Source organism: Homarus americanus, unplaced genomic scaffold, assembly GCF_018991925.1.
Source record: "Homarus americanus isolate GMGI-L3 unplaced genomic scaffold, GMGI_Hamer_2.0 scaffold51859, whole genome shotgun sequence".
NCBI lineage: Eukaryota > Metazoa > Arthropoda > Malacostraca > Decapoda > Nephropidae > Homarus > Homarus americanus.
Genome location: NW_024711292.1, coordinates 9345040 through 9368336, shown reverse-complemented (window position 1 = coordinate 9368336; position 23297 = coordinate 9345040). Strand labels below are relative to the sequence as shown.

General features: G+C 40.9%; 1 protein-coding gene across 8 annotated transcripts in view; it reads left to right on the top strand.

Annotated features, from left to right (window-relative positions):
- LOC121877511 (plasma membrane calcium-transporting ATPase 2-like) overlaps window positions 1-23087 on the top strand; it is a 155015-nt gene extending 131928 nt beyond the window's left edge. For 3 of the 8 annotated variants that reach the window (XM_042383389.1, XM_042383461.1, XM_042383318.1), the window contains 5 exons: window positions 857-1068; window positions 1820-1974; window positions 7428-7563; window positions 15742-16099; window positions 20663-23087. In XM_042383389.1, the coding sequence (XP_042239323.1) occupies window positions 857-1068; window positions 1820-1974; window positions 7428-7563; window positions 15742-16099; window positions 20663-20676 (875 nt within the window). In that variant the 3' untranslated portion in view covers window positions 20677-23087. Of the gene's footprint in view, window positions 1-856; window positions 1069-1819; window positions 1975-7427; window positions 7564-12542; window positions 12778-15741; window positions 16100-17978; window positions 18012-18714; window positions 18784-20662 lie in introns of those variants that run through there. The other 5 variants (XM_042383540.1, XM_042383617.1, XM_042383779.1 and 2 more) reach the window with 5 other exon arrangements.
- The last annotated feature ends 210 nt before the right edge of the window (window positions 23088-23297 follow it).

Below are 23297 nucleotides of genomic sequence, written 5' to 3'. Positions count from 1 at the left end.
TCCTAAGGCATAAGGTTGAAACACTTGTGGTAGAAATACATAGCTATCAAACTGGACTGATATAGTTTGTTGACGTTTTACGCTACCGTGAAAGGTGGCACTTGTGGATGGAGTGGCATGTTTTTAGTGAATATTAGTTGAGGGAGTATGAAGTGCTTACTACTTCTTGTCACCGTTTTAGCACAAAATATGTTAGAGGCAGCTCTGATTGTGGATACTTGGGTAAACTTGGGAGTGATTATTATCCATATGGAGAAGATATATAGGGTGAGTATAAAGTCTTTCCCTGATTATAAAAAATCATATCTCAAAGACCATTTGAGATAGAAACATGAATGTTGTAGCATTGTGTAGACGAATTCATAGATTTTTTTTCATGCATATTTTAAGCTGCAAAAAACTGTATGTTTGTACATAGCATATATTTTGTGTAAAAAATGTTTGTAATCAGGGAAAGACTTTATGCTCACCCTGTATATTCCCTTCAGCTGATACCCTTGAAGTAGCATGAGTCCATGCTTATTATTTTACTTTATATTAATTTATTTTAATATTTAAAATGTTTTGTTGTTAAGTTATGTACATTTGATCATTTGATACTTAAAGAAGTTAGACATTTGATTGACTAATGCTTACACTGAAATCTGTTTCATTATTTTTATGTATAATATGTAGTCACACCATACTGTAGTTTAGTTCAAAGTAAATTGTCTTTTATTTTCATTTACTCATTAGTTTTATTTAACTTGTCCTTTATATTTTAAAATTTTTCTTGTTGATGTTATGATTATTTTAACATATAGAACTTTTGTGATGATGTTATGATTCATCATGTTATATAAATCTTTTTCAACAGGTGATAGATTGTTAGACATAGACTCTGGACGTTACGCTGACATCCGTGATCCACCCTCCCAGCACTTCACCATCATCTTCAATACTTTTGTTATGATGACTCTCTTCAACGAAATCAATGCACGGAAAATCCATGGGCAGCGCAACGTGTTCCAGGGCTTCTTTAGTAATCCCATTTTCTACAGCATTTGGCTGAGTACACTAGCAAGTCAGGTAAGAATAATTTAAGGCAGCTTTGAAGTGTCTGCAAGCTTGATGTTACAGGCATTGATAATTATTCAGCTCTTGATAATGATCATTGGTCAATCCTACTGGTCATTGATCTCCTCGAAGATTAGGGTGCTCACTGTATAAGCCCATGTATAATATTATGAGCTCTAATATTTCTTAAATCATCTCTCTCCATCTCTCCATCATTTGAATAAATAAACTGAACACTTTTCATGTCACAGATTCATCTTTGCATACTTTAGATTACAATTTTCCAAATGTTTACTGCTTCTCCTTTGATGATCTGTTAATAAACTTATCCACAAATTGTTTTCTACCTGTTCATCAATGGTAGTAGCCAGCATGGTAAGGTGACATTGTTTGGTTATTTTATTTAGGAACTCCCAATTTAGTTAAAACTGTTCATACTAAGGAGGTAAAGATCATCTTAGGAGGCAGATTTGATAGTAATTATTGTCAAGTGTGACAGTGAAGAGAATTAATGAGACAGATGTTCTATGCCAATTCCAAGTAGGGACTTGATCGAGGAAATTATATGGAAATAAGAATCTATAGCCTACATAACGCATGCGCGCATATATATATATATATATATATATATATATATATATATATATATATATATATATATATATATATATATATATATATATATATATATATATATATATATATATATATATATATATATATATTAGATTAATGAAAATTGTATGTTTTGTTTCACATACAGATTGTGATAGTGCAGCTTGGAGGTCGGGCATTTTCCACTGAGGCACTCTCTTTGGAGCTTTGGTTATGGTGTATCCTGTTTGGGAGTGGAGTTCTCCTCTGGGGGCAAGTGGTTACATCCATGCCAACCAAAAAATTACCCAAGAATGTATTTTCGTAAGTGTCCCCTATTCTTTCACTTTATAACTGCATTTATTTCATTATGTATTTAGTAGTAACTAAACTTATTTGGACACTCAGAAAGTAGCCCATAAGTTTGTAATGGAGGAGTATAATGATAGAGATATAAAGATGGTGTGATATATGAAGGGTGAGAATGAAGTAAAAAGTTATAAAAGCAGAATATTTACCCAAATAATTTCACTAGTGCAGTCAGTGAGACAATGGGTTGTTTGCAAACAAGCAAAGTTGATGAGAAGTGGAAACTATCTTGAATAGCTAGACAGCTTCCTGGATGTATAGACAAGCTTTTTTGAGTCCATATATTACTGTACTTCACCCTATAATGGTGAGGCTTCCCTTTTAACAGATATGGTTCTATGAAGACTTGAAGATTGCAAAAAATCCTAGAATTGAAAATGCATCTAATCCTTTTACCTGCATACTTTTGTTACCATTGGCCATCATTTCTAACTTTGTTTTTAAATTCTTTCGCCCAATTTTCAGATAGGGTTCTTCAAAAAAATTTTAATTTTGCCAAATGTCTAAAAAGTATTCAAGTCAATAATACCTGTATGTGTGCACTTTGGGCACCATTCGACTTCATCCCAGAGAATTCATAAAAATACATCAACTACCGTAGTTTTCAGATATTTTTGTTCACTCTTGGGTACAGTCAGTTCTGCTATAACGCGATAGTTGTGTTCTTGTAAAACATCGTGTTATAGAAATTCGCGTAATAGAAATAACAGGGCTTATGGAGAAAATAGGGTTAGTGCAGATTACTCGAAATCGAAAAAAAATTTCATAGTTAGCCTAACACAAAGGATAGCACAGTCTAAATAAATGTTACAGTCATATCTAATAATGAAATCATACAGTAAATGTTACACTTTACCTTGAAAAAATATGAATTTAACTTGATGGGGGAGAAGGTTGATGTTGAGGAGTCATGCAGACAGGATTTCACAGTTGTCATCGTCATCATCAGTATCATCATCATCAGGTGCAGTTTTTATTTAGGTCCTCATATATTGATAAGGCTTTCTCTTTAATGGTGAGGAAGCTGGTCCCAGATCACTTTTTCGTTTGATCTTCTATCCAAACACTTAGAAACCATTCCATCTCCTCAAGTTCCTTTGGCCGTGATCTCACACTTTTGCTAGCACTCAAGGTTTTTCCAGCAATACAGCTTGCTCTAATCTTTGCTGCATTGTCTCTAATGGTGCGTAAAGTAGATTCCTTTATTTCTGTTGCACGCACAATATCACATGTTCTTTCCTTATTTTCAAAACGATTGACAACATCAAGCTTTTCTTCAAGTGTTATAGCCTTTCTTTTACGATCACCACCGGAAATGCGATCACCAGAACGCTTCCAGGAGGTATTCTTCTTTTCCATAGTCACAAAATTGGAGAAACAGTAATCAGAAATCACTGAGGACGCTTAAAAACTTCCCACGTGTTTCAGATTGATCGTGTGGTGTAAACAGAGAGCGCAGGTCTAAAACGCTACATATTTTGTTTTTCTCTCTTATTTAAAATTTTACAATTTACATATACAGTCAGTTCTGCTATAACGCGATAGTTGTGTTCTTGTAAAACATCGTGTTATAGAAATTCGCGTAATAGAAATAACAGGGCTTATGGAGAAAATAGGGTTATTGCAGATTACTACTCGAAATCGAAAAAATTTAGTAGTTAGCCTAACACAAAGGATAGCACAGTCTAAATAAATGTTACATTCATATCTAATAATGAAATCATACAGTAAATGCAACACTTTACCTTGAAAAAATATGAATATAACTTGATGGGGGAGAAGGGTGAATTTGAGGTTGATAACATCGAGCTTCTCTTCAAGGGTTATAGACTTTCTTTTACGATCATCACCGGGAATTCGATCACCAGAATGCTTCTTGGAGATATTCTTCTTTACCATATTCACAGTTAATACCACAAAATTGGAGAAATAGTAAGCAAAAATCGCGTTACAGCAAACAAGCGTTCGCGTTATACAAATATCGTTCCTCTATTCATAAATCGCGTTAGAGCCAATTCGCGTTGTCAAAACACGCGTTATAGCAGAACTCACTGTACTGTACAGGTATACTGTATACATAAATATTACATAAATTATTTCTGCAATTCTTCACAAACAAAACACACAAATCAATTGAACATGTGATGTTGAACGTGAACTGTAAACATTGCATAACCCCGCGCCAAGCCACAACAACCGTTCGAGTGGAATCGCGTTAAAGCAAACGCGTTCGCGTTTAACAAATATTGTTCCTCTATTCATCAATCGTGTTAGAGCCAATTCGCGTTGTCAAAACACGCGTTATAGCAGAACTCGCTGTACTATAAAAAAGGAGAACTACTGTTTTCTTTATAAAAAAGTATAACTATTGTTTTCTTTAGACTTAGCCCCAAACAGCAAAAAAGTACCTGCCACTTTACAGTCAGAAGACTTATCTTGTACGTCCTAGAAGTGCACCAAAGAACAGTCCTGGTACTATACGCCCTTGCGAAATATTATTCTGTGTCATTGTTGAAATGCTCTGACATCCCACCGGGCTTATTACCATTTTTTATTATTATTATTATTATTTATTAGCGTAAGTATTAAGGTAGTGTGAGGATAAATATATTGATGGTGGTGGTTTGTTGGACGATTTTTGCTGGGGTGAATATTGAGGTGTTGTGATGGTGGTGTGTCTGGGGTGAGTTTGATAGTGTGGTGGAGTGAATTGTAAAATAGTGAAAATATTGTGATTGTGTAAGTGATTAAACATTATAGCATGAAGAGTTAAAGAGAAATCATTTCACAAAAATGGGAAAATTGGAGTAGCTCACACTATTTTTTCCCTAATTTCATTCCACAAACATTTGTTTAGGAGAAGGAACCGGGAAAATTTTTATCATATATCAGCGTTTCATCCCATTATAGTCATAAGTGTTGTATGTAATGTATATGTATTGTCAATATTCACAGAAAAATAAGAAATAAGAGAGGGATAATACATCAGTAAGCATAATAAAGTAATATAACAGAATTTAAACATTGTAAACCAACTACAAGTAAAATATGGATCATACGTTGGACCTCTGGTACGGGATATAGGATCATATCGACCCCCTTGGAGCAAAAAGGTTAATGGTATGCACCTTAGGTCATAAGTCTTGCACTCTAATGTAGTGGTGTTTTGTAGAATGGACTCAAAACTGTGTGAGAATTTTTAAGAGAATGTCCATTAGTGATGTAAGGGAATGTACTGGGGGCTCAGTGAGGTGGTGGACTATGCTGGGGGCTCAGTGGGGTGGTGGACTATGCTGGGGGCTCAGTGGGGTGGTGGACTCGCTGGGGGCTCAGTGAGGTGGTGGACTATGCTGGGGGTTCAGTGAGGTGGTGGACTCGCTGGGGCTCAGTGGGGTGGTGGACTCAGGGGCTCAGTGGGGTGGTGGACTACGCTGGGGGCTCAGTGGGGTGGTGGACTATGCTGGGGCTCAGTGAGGTGGTGGACTCGCTGGGGGCTCCAGTGGGGTGGGTGGACTGGTGGTGGGGGGGCTCAGTGAGGTGGTGGACTATGCTGGGGGTTCAGCTGGGGTTCAGGTTCAGTGAGGTGGTGGACTCGCTGGGGCTCAGTGAGGTGGTGGACTATGCTGGGGTTCAGTGAGGTGGACTCTGGGGGCTCAGTGGGGTGGTGGACTCGCTGGGGGCTCAGTGGGGTGGTGGACTCGCTGGGGCTCAGTGGGGTGGTGGACTATGCTGGGGGCTCAGTGAGGTGGTGGACTACGCTGGGGGCTCAGTGGGGTGGTGGACTACGCTGGGGGCTCAGTGAGGTGGTGGACTATGCTGGGGGTGGGTGGTGGACTCTCAGTGGGGTGGTGGACTATGCTGGGGGCTCAGTGAGGTGTGGACTACGCCGGGGCTCAGTGGGGTGGTGGACTCGCTGGGGGCTCAGTGAGGTGGTGGACTATGCAGCTCTCAGTGGTGGTGGACTCAGTGAGGTGGTGGACTCGCTGGGGGTGCTGGGGGTTCAGTGGGTGGTGGACTCTGGGGTCAGTGGGGCTGCTGGGGGCTCCAGTGGGGTGGTGGCTGGGGCTCAGTGGGGTGGTGGTGCTGGGGCTCAGTGGGTGGTGGACTCGCTGGGGGCTCAGTCTACGCTGGGGGCTCAGTGAGGTGGTGGACTATGCTGGGGGTTCAGTGGGGTGGTGGGACTATGCTGGGGGCTCAGTGGGGTGGTGGACTATGCTGGGGGCTCAGTGAGGTGGTGGACTGGGGGCTCAGTGGGGTGGTGGGCCGGTCAGTGAGGTGGTGGACTATGCTGGGGTTCAGTGGGTGGTGGACTATGCTGGGGGCTCAGTGGGGTGGTGGACTATGCTGGGGCTTGGTGAGGTGGTGGACTATGCTGGGGGCTTGGTGAGGTGGTGGACTATGCTGGGGCTCAGTGGGGTGGTGGACTACACTGGGGGCTCAGTGGGGTGGTGGACTATGCTGGGGGCTCCAGTGAGGTGGTGGATTATGCTGGGGGCTCAGTGGGGTGGTGGACTATGCTGGGGCTCAGTGGAGTGGTGGACTATGCTGGGGGCTCCGTGGGGTGGTGGACTACGCTGGGGGCTCGGTGAGGTGGTGGACTAGCTGGGGCTCAGTGGGGTATGCTGGGGCTCAGTGAGGTGGTGGACTATGCTGGGGGCTCCAGTGGGTGGTGGACTACCCTGGGGCTCAGTGGGGTGGTGGACTATGCTGGGGGCTTGGTGAGGTGGTGGACTATGCTGGGGGCTCAGTTGGGTGGTGGACTATGCTGGGGACTCAGTGAGGTGGTGGACTCGCTGGGGGCTCGGTGGGGTGGTGGACTCGCTGGGGGCTCGGTGAGGTGGTGGACTACGCTGGGGGCTCAGTGGGGTGGTGGACTATGCTGGGGCTCAGTGAGGTGGTGGAACTATGCTGGGGACTCAGTGAGGTGGTGGACTACGCTGGGGGCTCGGTGAGGTGGTTGACTACGCTGGGGCTCGGTGAGGTGGTGGACTATGTTGGGGCTCGGTGTGGTGGTGGACTATGCTGGGGGATCAGTGAGGTGGTGGACTATGCTGAGGGCTCAGTGAGGTGGTGGACTGTGTTGGGGACTGATGGAAGTGGCGGACTGTGCTGGGGACTGAAGAAGGTGATGGACTGTGCTGGAGATTGAGGGAGGTTGGGGACTGATTAAGGTTAGGAACTGTTAAAATGTCTTCGTAAGAAATCAAATTTCGGAATCGGGTACTCAAGTATACTGGACAGTATAATAAAACCTAACTGTACTATACTGAGGATGGCCTTGAACTGGCTTACCAGTTATCAAGATTTAGAGGCAAAAGTGAGTAATTCATTTAATTAATGGTTTTAATATTTCTCAAATTATTATTATTATTTTTATTTTTATTTATTTTTATTTTTTTTTTTTTAAGGTGGGGTTCAGGTGAGCCTCAAACAGACCCCATGGCTGACTACAACCTGGAGGACAAGTTAGATTCTGATGGAAAGGATGGCAAGCGTACGGGTCAAATTTTGTGGATTCGTGGCTTGACCCGGCTGCAGACTCAGGTATGTCCCCAATTCCTGTCTAGGATTGTTTGTTTTAGTGCCAATGCCCTTTTAAAAAGTATGTTTTGAGATGGACTGTGACCTGAGGTGGTTGTATGTGTTTGTCACTAGATTGCAACTTTTAAGTCTATTTGATTGCAGTATTGGATTATCTTGCTTATTCTAAATTCAAGATAAATTTGTGCTTTTCAGTAAAACATGTTTCCTTTTTGGTTGAACTTCATGGGTGGTCAATTAAATTATTAAAAGTTTTATATGTGGTCCTTAAGATCAATATTTTAGAAAAAAAATGTAGCCTGTGTAAATGTGTGGCAGCAGTTTTCATAAGAAGATATCATATTCCCAACATACTAAATTTAAACTTTACAATAACACAATACTTTCCTGTACTACAGTATATATATCTACAGATATGTAGGTAAATCAGATAGTAATCTTCTCTACAGATATTAGTTGAAAAAAATTAAGAAACACATCCTCTATAATTCATACCCTATTTGGATTATGAAACCTTTTCTGACGGTTGGATGTGTTGATGAACATAAGAGGGATATCAAGGAATGTACAGTACTGTCAAATAAGAAAAATACCTAAGCTGTTGTTATGAATATGATTTAAAAAGAAAAATTTCTATTGTTCAAATTATGATCATACCACAAAAAAAAACAATATCTTCAGACTCCTACAAGCAGAAGGCATTATTTTTTTTTAATGGGGTTCATCAGACTACAGTATTGAGATTTCTTTCAAAATTTCATTATGATCAGCTGAAAAATATAGAAAGATGCTTAAAAGAATAATTAAAGTTTATTGTTCTATCCTTAATTAATGTTCACAAGAAGATGAGTCTTGACACCGGTCAAAATAACATGGAACAGGAGCATAATCTTATGTGAATTGTAAGGAAAAAATAATGATGAAGGTTTTATGAGATTGAGAAAATAGTGTCTTTTGCAGAAATAAGTACAGTACTGTACTGTATAGTACTTGGCATTGGAAATATATACCCGGTATTCCAAGAAAATAGTTTAGAATAAATTATCCTTAAAATTGAGAGGGTGTTTAAATTGTTTGTACTAAGATTGAATTGCACTTGGAACTGAAGGAACATTAAAGCTTAGATGGAAAGACATTTGCATTATGGATTAATATTAGGAGTATGAATGTACAGTGAACCCTCACTTTACACGGTCAATTGAATCCACGGCGGCCCGCGTAAAGTGAGAAACGCGTAAAGTGAACAACATAACATATGGGATTAATTGAAATAGAGACCGGGCCGACACCCAAACTCCACTTTTTCAGACATAATACCTACGTTGTAGTAAAAATAACTTCTTAATTTTATGATGGTATGCACACACAATTAATAATTAAGAGAAATATCAATAATATTAGGGTTTTTAACACTTACATTAGTAGAAAAGATGGCTGGGCACACGGGGATGGGGGGTTGGTTCCGAGGCACAGGGCAGATTATTGGCCATCACCTGTATCACTTGTATCAATTGTATCACTATCCACCACAGAGGCTTGCAGGGCCTCTTTGTCAAACCCCTCAAAGTCCATGTAAGTCCATATCCTCACTATCATTATCACTGACTTGGGCCGGCTGTGGTGGGTGGCGGGTGAAGAACTCGGTAATGTTTTGATGACTGGGCGACCTTGTGCGCACTCTGCTCGCGCCGCTCTCCGCGTAAAAGGGTACACACACCGCGGAAAGTGAGCATTCCGGTTTCGGCAGGGTACCGCGTAAATGTGGAAACGCGTAAAGTGAAACCGCGTAAAGCGGGGGTTTACTGTATAGGCTTCTGGGCATGTTTGCTGATAGAGCTGTTAATGATATGTTGATTATGAACAAATCTGAATGAAATTCAGACAGTAGGAAGATTGTTAGAAGATAAGTTTGAGTGGGGTGAGTATATTGTGTTTGCTTTGTTCTTTTAGGGTAGAATTAATGCTCTCTTGGAAGTAATAAATTAGGTTATCTTCTCAGTTTCATATCAGCAACACTAGCCAAGTCTTTTCTAGCTGTTTACTAACAAAATTATGATGTTAAATTCTTAAGGGTTAAAATAAGACTAAAGATGACTAAAAGTACTTAATAATGCTTCTCAGTAATTGAAAAAAAAATTATTCTTAAAAGAAAATGAAAGAATTTTTTAAAAAATTTGCTGCTGTCATATATTTTTAAACTCAAAAGAATACACAAGTGTGTAACCTTTTGCTAAGACTAGTTAAATTGTAAATAAAATTTTGATCACTTAATATTGTAAATGCATAGGTAGTAGACACTGATAATTGTAGTAGATAAAGTAATTAAAATATCCCCAAAATGCAAGTACTGTACTGTATTTGTAGAACTAATTTATTGCATTTATCATAATGAAAGATGTGCCAGCAAAGGCAGCACGTACAACTGCTAGTGTTAATTATAATATAGAGCCTCAGGTCACAGTAGCTGGCAAACACACACCACACATAACCAGTCTTTACATTGAGAGGCTATTTCAAGAACTCCCTTTTTGGTATCTTTGTGGTATAAAAGGACAAATTTGATCTAGTTGTAAAAATTTTGTTTAGATTTCACCGAAGTACAAGGTACGCAATGAAGGTACACAAAATGTGAATGGCTGAATTCTTTAATTTTTTATTATTTTTTATTCAACATGAATATTTGTACCAACTTTTGATTTGACTAATTACATAGAAGCAACAGCTGTAACAAAGTCCTTCATATCAGTAGAGTAAACTATATACTGTACAGTAGTACCGGTAATTGAATATTGTATATTCTGAATACAGTACTAATTTAGAATATTTTTAATATAAAATAATATTAACTGCTAATGTCATATAATATCCTGTTAAATATGTTCAAGATATTTCATTCTGGTTGTTTAATTAATCAGAACTGATAAAGAAAGGAGCTTTATTGGAATGACAAATATGAATAGAATATTTATTTACTCATTTAAACATTTTAAGCTAATGGCTATTAATTAAAACTAATGTGTGGTTTATGTTTGGCCTCTGCTATATGTCTGTCACAGATGGTAGGCCTTGATAATTCAATACACACCATCCACTGCTAGTTATGTAGTCAAGATTGAGATTCTTTGCATCTTTTTTCAGACCAACTAATGTAATGATTATATTTATTAACTTATTCAGATACCTCCTGTTGCACCTCACAAAATATTAGTTCTCAGTGGTTAATCTTCCTTTTTTATTCTAATCTTAATTTTTACTTTAACAAGCTCTTCTTTTGTCCTTGGTTCATGTGAGTTAGCATTATAACATAGAGATCAGGACCCTTCTTAGATGTACTATACGTACTGTATATTATTTCAGAGTTATATATATATATATATATATATATATATATATATATATATATATATATATATATATATATATATATATATATATATATATATATATATATATATATATATATATATATATATATATATATATATATATATATATATATATATATATATATATATATATATATATATATATATATATATATATATATATATATATATATATATATATATATATATATATATATATATATATATATATATATATATATATATTATTTTTTAGGTTAATGACAAAGTAAAGTGAATGGTGCAGCAGAAGTTCTATTTTTGTAACAGTAATGCTGTTACTAGAGCTCTACTTTGTGTTATAATTTTGTAATTCTTCTTAGTATCAGTGATAATGGTGTTTAATTTTGAATATCAAGTGATATGTATATCTAACTTTTAACAGTAATGCTCTTTGCCCTCGTGGAATGCATTTTTTGAAGCCCTTCAACTAACAGTTCTACCAAGCGTGGTAAATCCAGCAGCGTGAATAAGTTACAGTGACTGTAGCTTTTGATTTTCTGTCCTTCCTGGCAGTGTTTCTCCTAACAGGGTCTGGTGTGTGGGCGATCCTGTGCTAAGAGTGTCAAGTTTTGGTTTTGTAGGATGCCTCTTTGTTTTGATGCAGATGTAGTGTGCCAATCAAGATGAAATCTTTGATGCTGATGGAATGTCTATACTTTTGAGTTTTCAGAGGAATGGAGGCATTGTGGTGATTCCCCTGATGCAGATTTTGCCATTCTAACTAAGTGAGGACTTTGCATGAGTACCGGAAGGCAACATTCTACTAAAATTATTGGAAACTTGAAATGTTTGATTGCATTTGATCTTTGCAGAAGTTTTCCTTAATTGAATGAGCTCTCTCCAAATAACTTTGTCACGGAGGGTGCAATGAATTTGCTTTCATCCCTTTGGATATCTTCAATCCAACTTTACATTCACAAAAATATGTGGTACCCATGTAAATATATACAAATTTCAAACTCCTCTAAGGTGAATTATTAACATATACCTGAGTGACATACTTTACTTCAATTGGTTTAAAAAAAGCTGTTTCTATTATCCAGTGAAACCATAGTACACTAGTCAGATCTAACTCACTTATGAGGTGCACAAGTCACAATGTTTTCAATGTTATAACGTTTTCTTGGTTAATCTGCATCAGTATTCTCCACTCTGTTTCCGAGAAAATAGGGGATGAAGGTTAACCTTTTCTTTGTGTAGTGGTGATATTTCAGTTAGAATAATTTAAAATTTATATATATTTACACACATTTATATGATGCAAAGGAGTTTAATATGTGCTGTATATATTTATACTTACCTATGCACAGACACAAAAACATGTACATCAATTTAAATATACAATCTCCACAGGTGTCCCTATGTGATAGTTCTCATGTCTTTTAACTTGCAATGCTTCTTGCGTGTTTTTTCTGATCAAGGATAGTTTGTTATCCTACCTAGGGACTCTTCATACCCTTATCAACAAGTGAATCTTGGTAATTTTTTTTTATGATAGACATGTCAATGCAAGGCCAGTGTGATGTTTTATATATATAATGAGATTTTACTCTTATGTCCACTTTCATCATGCAGCTGTGTACCATGTGTGACTTCACCAAGACAAATCTGAGACTCGAAGTGTGTGTGTCTTTCATGCACTGAGCACTGCGAACCAACCACCAGGACAACTATAGTGATAGGTTTTGTCTCAGCCAGGTAGCCAGCCAGCCAGCTGGTAACCGTAGGCAGCCAGTCAGTCAGCCAGTTAGTTAATGTCATGCCATGTCAATCATCCATCAATTTATTTACTAGCAGTGGAAATGCATTAGCTATATGGCAAAAGAAGCTTGAGTATGCATTTTATGCCATTTAATGCATTTCAATGTACTGGCATTCCTTTCATACATGCATAGAAGCTCATTACACCCATAAAAGGCGTCCCAAATACAAATTTCTCCCAGATTCCTGGTATATCACATGCTGTCTGTGCTTTAGTTCCTTCTCTCTCCCCTCTCTCTGTCTTTATTTCTTTATCTCTCTCTCTGATGCAACCTCACCATCTGCCTCCACAGCCACCTGGGGCATATGGTGCATCACAACTGCATATTGCTGGCCAACCATCACCATGATACCGAGATGTAGCCAAAAGTTGCCATTGTTTTATCTATTTGTAGAAGAGCTGAAAATATTCATTAAAGTAACATTGTTGTGGCTGTATGTAAAATAAAAATATGGTTGTTGGTAACCTTTCAAAGCAAAGGGAAAACCTTGTTGTATAACTTCTAAAGTAGCTAAATGGAGTTCAGTATGGCCATTAAAGTAGCTAAATGGAGTTCGATGTGTCCATTACACAAGTTATATAAATCTAATTTGTTTTTTCTCTTCTCTTTCTTTTCTCACTTTTGTTTTCCATCTTAAATAGCCACAAACCAAGACATATGGTCACACAGCATATCCAAATCATCTACCATGATTTTGCCTGCATAAATTTGTCAATGAATTTTTTGTAAATTTCAAATAGACATGGCTCTTTGATATTGTTTCGTGATTTGAATACACTCAGGTCATGGTTGTCCCCTCCTGTTGGTTTGTGCAATACAGGACAAAGTGTCTGACTGACTCACTCTGGTGATGGGAGGCCAGTGTGCAGTTTCTGGTATTTTCCATGACCAACCTCATCTGTGTGCTTTTCTTATGTCTCCCCCACCCCCATGAAACTTTATTAAGGGTTTCCATACTTCAAAGATGATGTGTGTAACTCTATTGCTTTCTGGTATTAGCTTTATTCCTATTGATTTGTATTTATTTAAATTCAACCTCAATTGATACTTCCTGAACATTAATCCATAATTGTCCCAGTTATGACTTTTTTCTTTCCATAAATCTTATTTCTTTTATTATTTGCACAAGTCAATCATCTTTTTTTCAGATATGGAGTGATTAATTTCTTTTAAATAAATTATTTTACTTTCTCAAATCTAATGTTGAAAATTGTCATGTTCTCCTCATTTTTCTTGTTACCATTTGTGTAGACTGCCATGCAGCTTTTTGTAGCTCCAAACTGTCTCCTCCTCTGTCTCTCCACCTCTACCTCTTGAACCTCTCAACAAGCTACACCAAACCTTATGGGACCTAGGCCAGCCAGTGCCATATAAGGCAGTTCTGTGGAGTTTGCCGCTACCCGAAAGGAAAATTGTTTGGCATTTTGGCAGCAGTGGTACCAAAGAGATATGACAATTTTATCGAAGGGTTGGGAAATTCGCGCTGACCCAGTCATCTCTGCCTCGAGCCACTAGCCTCACTCCTTGCCGTTCCTATGAGCCTATTAAAAGGATTGACAGAGGCGTGCCCGGCAGCATGATGTCGGTTCCGCGAAACTTGGCACTCCCCAGTGCATGAAGACCAGCCTAGGTTCAGACATTATTTTATTTATTTAATTTACAGGTACGAGTTTTATTTATACTAGAGTAATTCAGTTTACTTCTGCATGATTTCATTTTCTCACTGCTGGGCATGCATTAGTGCATGTCATTTAGACTTAGGTGTTTTCACTCCTGTAGCCAGAGAGAATCGGGTAGCAGCTCCGCTAACAAGCAACATCCCTGCTGCCCTTGTTTTTGGAACAACTGTGCGTGTCTGCCATGTGTTCTGTTCTCCAGGGCAAGTGCGTGCAAGTAGTGGCAGCTGGTTTCCTTCTTTTGTTGTACACTATCTTACAACGTTGCGTCTCACCACTCCACTGGCCACCTGCTGATGGCTCTTCATGCCACACTATTCCACTTTGTAGGCTCAGTTTGTATTTGCCAAAACCACTCCAATCTCTGACTGACTTTTATATAGTCAAAATCCTGCCCTTAATTGAGGAAGTACCATTGACCTTAAGGCTGACCCAGTGTTCTTACTATCTGTCTTTCACAAGCATAAGTCTTTTTTGCAATGTATCAAAGAAAGAACTAGTCAATTTTACAATAGTATTTAGGTCCCCTACTAATTTTCTACTGCACTTATAGCATCTGACTTTTGTGAAATCTTGTCTCATACTCTACCATCCCCAGCCCTCTACTAACTTTTATTTTTGATTTAACAGTAACTTTGTTTTGCTCCTCCCGTGACCGACACCCTGGGTTTTGTAACAGGTTGGTAACTGTAGTCGTGTAGTCGTACAGCTGTTGTTGTTTTACAGATGTCGTAATGCTGTTACCCCCACCTGACCCCACCTCCTATGTTCAAAATTTATCCTCAGTCACCCGACCTCTAAGTGGAATCCCTTAATTAAATCCCAGCTAATATTGTGACCTGTGCTAAGAGATGGAGTGTGTAGACTGTGGCTAGAGCAAGAGGCTAGTATGTTTGTTTCTCTGTGCTGCATAGATAATCTTTAATGATCCTGACGGGCTAGCAGCCTCAACACTGCCATGGCCCAGTGCCTAGTTTGTTGTGCCCTGGCTGCCACTGCTGTGCTCGCAGCTTGCATGTTTATAGGTCGCCCCGTGCCACCAGGCATCCGTCACACAGGGCTGCGTCACACCATCCTCACCCAGTCTCCAACAGCCTTCACCTCCTTCAGCCTCAGTCTCCTGTCATTATAACTATTATTATTAATATCATGTGGACATGACTAGTCATTCTTAGTTCTTTTTTGTTTGTTTATAGCACTATGTTACCAGTGACTTGTCTGGTGAGTTTTATTTTTTATTTTTATGTGTTGCTACTAACATGTTCATGATGAGATGTTGATGTACTGTATTACAATATTGTGGGGGTTTGATTGGATGTCCCGTCCCGTTTGCAGTTGAGAGTAATACGAGCATTCAAGTCAACCCTGGAAGACTTGGAAGAACGGCGGTCGTGCCATAGTTTACACAGCTTGCATAGTATGCGCAACTTGCGCAGTCATCAGGGCAACCGGCCCATGTCAGACATCAGTTACATTGATGAGGACTCTACGAAAAGCCCAAGTCCCAATAGTGACAAGCGGTGCGGGTCGTGCAACACAGCGGTGCGCCTCGTAACACCCATCGAGGAGTCATCGCCCACCACTGCTGAGACCGCCCCCCTGGTACCCCCTGGCAGCCCCCAAGGCGGGCCTGCAGCAGCAGCAACCCAGCAGCTGGGGCACCACCGACCCCACACCCACGCCAACACACAAAGTACTAAGTGCTGCCACCACCACCACCACCACCATCTTGCTGGCACAGCCTCCTCCCCTCCGCTCCTGCAGCCTCTCTCTCCGCACCACTTTAACACTTTGGTGGCCCAAACCCTTCACTCTAACATGGCAGCGCACTCCAGCACACTGCAGCCCTCCTCCCCACCCTCACCGCCAGATCTCCTTAACATGGTTCATGAGACCAGCATCTGACCCCCTCCCCAAGACTGATTGTGGCTCCTTCCACATCATTGTTTATTAACTCTTCTCAGATATAACCTTGGGTTACCAGTCTCTTGATTAGCAGACCAACCCACATTTCCAATTCTCATCCTGTAGAACACTCACCAGTTTTTTGACTGGAGTTTGCAAACCATCCTAGATCCTACTCTCCATCCTCCCCACCTTTGCTCATATTAAAAGACCCTACCTCATTGTCATAGACGCTCTTCGTTCTTTAACATGAGCACCCGTATAATATTTTATAGTGCATTTGTTGTGTTGTACCCTAAAAAGACCCTGAAGCCATTTACTTCCTTAAAAATCTTGCACTTTCCTAATACTGTATAGTATTTGCTTTGATTATATTTTTTGCTATTTTTTTCTTTTATTGTTTGTAGCCTTTATGCCCTTTGCTTATATTGCTACCTTGCTGTATGCCTGATTTGTTACCTAGCTGTTACCTCTTCCTAACCCTCACCCCCTTCTTCCTGACATGACCTGTCCTTGTAGGTGGGTGACCGTCAGTGTTGTGGGATAGGGGTGTTCCCATGGTGGATGGAGCGTTGGGTGTGCTGGGGGCCGGGCACTCTGTTGCCTGTTGCTACTCCCTCTTGCCTTGAGCCTTTTGAGGCTGAGTGTTGTTATCTTGCCCTGCCCTGCTTGCCACCTCCCGCTGATTGCAACAGCATCTGAGGGTTGTGGTGGTGGGCGGTCTGCAGGCCAGCCTGGCTCCCCGGCGGGACCTTTGCTACAACAGACTGAGACAATATCTCACGTGCACTTCACTAACAACTCCCGCCTCAGCTGTTACTAATCTAGCGTATGCCAGGGTAACTAACACACATCTTGTGTACTACTCATTTCTAAAACGCAGCTAGAGGAGACGTGGTTTTGCACTGCATGTTGTGTTTTGTGTTGTGCATTTATTTTATAATCTGTGCAATTTGTCATGTGGTTATGGAGAGTGCCAAATAGTGAAATGTTTCCCCAGCTTTGGAAGAATAAATTAAAATTTCTAAATCATAAATTGTGAGGAAGGTACTTTAAATGAAACCAAAACTTGAAAACCATAAAGGAAGCTTGCCCTGGTGGTAATTGAGACCATTGCCTTGAATTTTCCCTATCTGTATGACTGAGTTCCTCTTCCCTGCCTGTCCAGTCCCTGATATCCTCATACCTTAGTGTCATTCTTTTATTTGTTATTTAATTTCATTTATATATTTTTTAATTATTTTACTTAATTTTGTTTCTTTGGGTTGGGGTCGTTGTTCACACAGATTTTAGATAATACTGGCTCCCGGACTCCACCCCTCTTACTACAGGGGTGGACCGGAGGCTCAGTAGGGGGCCAAAATTCTCCCCCATTGGGAATTGATCTTCCATTTACTGAGGTAGGACCCAAGGCCTCACCCCCAGTTTTGCAACAAGCATGTTGCAGACATCATGGCTGATGGAGGCCAATAATATTGGCCTGGTTCCTCCTCATCCAGAGAGATGTCTTGTGTCTGCGGCTTATCGTGAAGCTGTCAACGCAGGGCTCACATTTTACTTTCCAGCCTCCAGGGGACCCTTAATATAGGCTTTGACTTAAGCTGACCTTCGTTATCTTTTAGATGAACATGGTGTTGAGCGTATCATTCTGTTATTTTCCCTGGTAGGAGGATCAGGAAGGAGAAACACATGGGGGTGAGGTATGAACCAGAGCATCTGTTTCTGTCAGCCCCTTGTACCTGAGCTATTCTCAGTGAGTAAGCCACTGTGCTAGACACCTCACCCGCAGCATTAGCCCAAATCTACGGTCCTCAACATTTAGTGGCTATTAGAGCAGGCCTATTTACAGTATTCACCTGCATAATCAGTTCTCGCTAGTGTACCCACAGTAGTGATTCTTGCAGCGGTAGTTGTCCATTGGGTTTCCATCATTATTATTTTTAGTCGAGTTGTGCTCTCTGTGCATGAAGATGTGTTTCTTCTTCAACGGTCCCGGAGCCACACAGATCGTGAGTTGGTGTCCTGAGTGTAAGCGTATTAATCCCCGCGTGCCCCTGTAATGTCTAGGCGAGTCCCGGGTAGGTGTGGACACCCCGTGTGTTGTCTGTAGCCTCTACTCTACTACTGCTGCTCCACTATCCCCTGCACACCACACAGTGTACATACACCACTCGGTTGATAATGCCGTGTGCCGCCTTAGACAAGGTGTGTAGAACACAAGGGCGTATACTATGGGAGAGTTGAAAGCAGCCACCACTTACCAGGCTGTTGGTGCCCATGGTGTGAAGGACAGAGATATGTCCTTGTCTTCTATACACCTTGCTGTATAATTCATCCCTGGCCAGCTCTAACTTACCACTGTAGCCACTCGCCCTCACCACTATTATTATTCTCATGGTTCAGGTCATTGGAGGCACGTTGCAGGAGCGGCTGATACCCGTACCGTATAGCAAGACCTCCACAGACCAGGCTGTAAGCTACACCTCTCTCTCTTGTCTCTTCTTAGACTCATAATTTGGACTAATGTGATCGCTAGCTCACTTCCCCTCAATACTCTGCCCTTGGTCTGTGCTGTTTGCTTCTTTATTTTCGTGGAAGCTGTAGGCTGGTTGAGTCAGTGTTCTATAACCAAAAAGGTAAATCAATGTTGAATATAAACCATCCTATCATGCCTCCAAGCTGTCTCTTACACAGAACAATTTACACAGTCCCATTCCCAGCTATTAAGCTAAAGGTAACTCCTTACTAATGTTTTCTTGAATATTAAACTTGCCCCCTAAAAGACAATAAATGACCAGAGAAAGTGCATGTCTTTACTCATGTCAGTAGAAAAAATAAAAAGGAACTTGTGTAAGAGACCTCAATTATGTTGATTTCTTATAAATTAAAGATCTGTTTTTTGCTTCCATCCAACCATGTATGACTTCCTTGAACTGTTCCTGCATGACAATAGAGTGACTTGTGACCTAGACCTAGGTGATTTAGATGGCACCACTAGACTAGACTTGTCTGTTTCGCCAGTGTTGAGTGTCATTTTGTGGCAAGAATTTTTTAATGTGTCTTAATACATAAGTTGTATTGTCAGTTGTCAGGTATATATAATGAGGTGTTATTAATGGCAACCAGTACTATTTTGTGTGTCATACCTGTTTTCTTAGTACTGTTGGTGTGGATGGTGTGCATGATGGCATGCTATGTGTGTGTGTGTGTGTGCGCGAGTCATTGTTAACGCCGACAGTGTGGTCCCTGCAAATTTTGGTGTAGTCTCCCTGTCCTAAAGATCCCCCACCCTCATGTTGTGACTGGATGGACTTGTGGGTTTGGGTATGATGTAACTGCCTACACCCATGCTGTTTGAGTGTTTGTGTGAGCTAACATTTTGGTGCACGCACCACTGATGGCACATGCCTCGGACTGGCTTCCTGCCGCCAACTTTGCTGGGCTGCAGATATTCATGATCTTCTTCCAGTTTTAAATATAACTACTGTTGCTGCTGTTGTCTGGAAATTCTACCAACAACAAGAGCAGCAGTAGTGATGGACAGCATTGAAGCGGTAGTGGGTCTGTATCCGGGAGCGTGCATGTCCGCATGAGCCGCGCACTATGGAGAGCCTCCAGCCAACATGCAGTGCCCACGTTCTCTGGCTGCCAAATCTTTGTCTTGATGTCTGAAGTGTGTGTCCACCGGCGTAAGAGCCACAGAGCTCCGTCACTCGTGTAGATCCTATGGCAGCCAGCAACACTCTCAAGTATTTGTATAAGTGCACGATCTATTTATTGTTAATTTTTACTTTAATATCTTAATCGACTTTGTGAATGGTTTTAACCTCTGTTTTCTAACTTTTTTACATACTAACCATCATAACTCTCTTCTTTGTATTGGCACCTAACAGGCTGTATAAGCCAGCTAATGAAGATGCAGTACACGGTTCAAGTTTGGCATGGGATCTTTGCAATGAGCATGACTTTCTGCTTGTGTGTGCGAGCGGCGGGTGAGCTTCTTCGCCCCCGCCGCTCACTGCTGACGCTGTAACGCTCCGTGGTTGGCAGCAAGGCACACTCCTCACCCTCTCACTTGTCAGCAGCTCTCACAGTAACCCTCACAGTCAAGTTAAGCCCTCGTCTTAAAGAACACTTTGCCAATTATGTCTCATGTTTCAGTGAAAAGTCAAAATTTTTACTTGTTTTTTATTCCCATGGCTCATTCCTTTTGAGTGTTCAAGTGCCTTGGACCAATGTAGCTAGTGTTTATCCTTGTTTGGTGTTTTGTACGTGGTTTAGTTGTGTCCAAGGCATCTGTGGCCTAACCTCGAGCCCCAACTAAAATGTTTTTTGTGGCCTCTCCCAACAGATTCGAGTAGTTAATGCGTTTCGACAGGGGCTTGATGCTCGGCCTTCCAACCCGAACCTGGCGGCAGTGCTGAAGAAGCAGTCATCTCTGAGCAAGCGGCTGTCTCATGGGTCTTCATTGGAATATGCTGACATGTGTCCAGATCCAGAAGAGCTAACGGTACCCGAGATCGACGTGGAACGCTTGTCCTCACACAGCCACACTGAGACTGCTGTGTAGGCCCCAGTTTAGGCCCCCATGCCGCTTTCTCAGGGCCAACTGCACCTCCAGCAGCAGTAGCAGCATTGGCAGCAGCAGGAGTGTGATCATCAGCAGCAGCAGCAGCAGCAGCAGCAAGAAGAGCCTTTGGCCACCACCATAGCAGCTAGTGGGTGCCGCCTGCAGTGTGGTGCCTAGGTGCTGGGCTATGTTGCAACTGACAATGACTGACTGCGATAATCAGGGTGGCTCAGACGGGTTAGGGCAGTGACAGCTCGTGTATGGGAGGATCAACAGCTGTGGGTGCTGTGCAGATCCACTAGTCATAGTGGACTGCTTGGGCTCCCACAACTATTTTGTCTTCCTGGGGGCATGCTCACATGCAGATACCCACCCTGAACACACACCCAAAAGGGCACACCCACCTGTGCTGTAACTTGTGCTCGTATGCGGTGCACAGCCACACTCACTGGTGTATGCCAAGGACTCACTTAACAGTGTGCCGCGCCCCTTGTTTCATCATGTCCTACTGTTAATAGTCTTGTGTATAGTAAGGGTTGTTATTGCATAGTCTACCAATTATAGAAATGGTAAAGGGTTTTTGCCAGAGGGTTAGATCTGTTGAACAATACTAAGGACAAATTACCATTATACCTGTAGTCAAAGGATGTTTTAAACCTCTCTAAGGAAGTTGTGGAAACTTGTATATTCATGAATGTTCTTGGTTCTTGTTTTCTAAAACCATGTTGGCTGTTCCTGATGCTAGAGTCTATACATCTCTGTTTTGTTTATGTTTGGCAGTATTGTTTTGTCCATTTGCTGTGTATGAAAGATGAGTCCTAGGTTGTATGACTGGTGGTACCTCTTAGCTTAAGTGGTATGATCATTGCGTTGCTACAAGTTGTGTGGTGGAGCCAGCCTTGTTATAAGCCCGACTTCACCCCACACAACCACCACTGATGTCTAGGGTTTAATTAGACATCTTTGCATTTAATACTAATAATCCTAACATCATGGGGGTCGTTTTTATGGAGCAATAGTTGTTTTGAAGTATATATAATAGTGATGATGCTTGTCAATAATTCAATCACTGAAGGTAATTGTCATGTTATGTAATTACAATATTACAAATAAACTGGTGCACGGTTGTTTCCAACCTTATCACCTGTTACAATGTTGGCTAGCCAATGGAACCAATCCTTATTGTTGTGCCCATGTGAGGAGCACTCCAGAGGCCTGCAATGGAGTACAGTTGCCCTAGGAGTAAACCCTAAGAATTTGTCACATCCCTGCAGCACCAGCTTACCTGACCTTGGGCATGTCAAGGGTTCTGACTACAGTTTTGTAGTTATGACCTGCAGGGGCCCCCCCTCACCTCACCTTTTGGGATGTTTTGTCAACTGTGTTTGGCATCATCTCATACCCCACCCACCACTTGCTCTGCCTAGACCTTTCGTTATTTCCCCCATCTTAAACACCATTACCCCTCCACCATCACAACTACCCACTCCAGGTTGACTCGGTGTCTGTGTGCGTGGTCTGCCCGCTCCCATCCTGTTCTTAGGTGTGGCAAATATGCATTAGTTTTAAGTCAGTTCTCTGGGCTGTTCACCAAACCATTACACATAACAAATTGTAGTCAATAGCGAACAGTTATTTCATTCTTTTCTGTAGAGAAAGTGAAAGATTTTCTAAATACTGAAATGTTGTAAATCCAATAAATGTTAATGTAAACTGGTAGAGATAACCAAGATTAAACCTTCTGTAAATCTTCAGTCATTTTGTGATGCTCGTCTCATGTCAGCCACGACACTACTTTAACCTTTTGTTTGTCAACTAATTCTAGGACTGAGGAAGTGTAAGATCAGTGGAAGTTTGATAAGAAAAGGCCTTGTACTTCTTCTCTTTGTCCATTATCTGATGTGTGTGTGTGTGTGTGGGTTCGTGGGTTGTTTGTGCAGTGTGGAGCGGCTAGCCAAGGAACACTCTCCATATAGCAAAAGAAGAATGGGAAGAGCAACCCACTGTTTGGCCACTGTTGTGGTGCGTCTAGGGATTTATCTCCCAAACGCTAAAGCAGCTATTGAAACTCTGCCACTACCCACGCACTCGAACGCGCGTAGTACTTTAGATTTTTCGTGGATATAAACAAATGGCTTCTATTGTTAATAGGAAAGAACATTACTTGTTGCGTTTGTTAACTTTAAAAATACAGGTTTTCAAGAGTCCACATCTTTTCTTCCTATCCCATTCTGAATTTTTTTTTATTGCTCCTCAAATAGTTTTTATTTGAGTTGAGCAATAATAACAATGGTGATATGTAATTCATAATAATAATGCAAAACTAATACTGTAGTTAAAAAAAAACATTATTAGTTTTGTTCAGCCCAGAACAGGAGAGCCAAGACCTAAAGGGATGGCATTAGATTTTATCCCA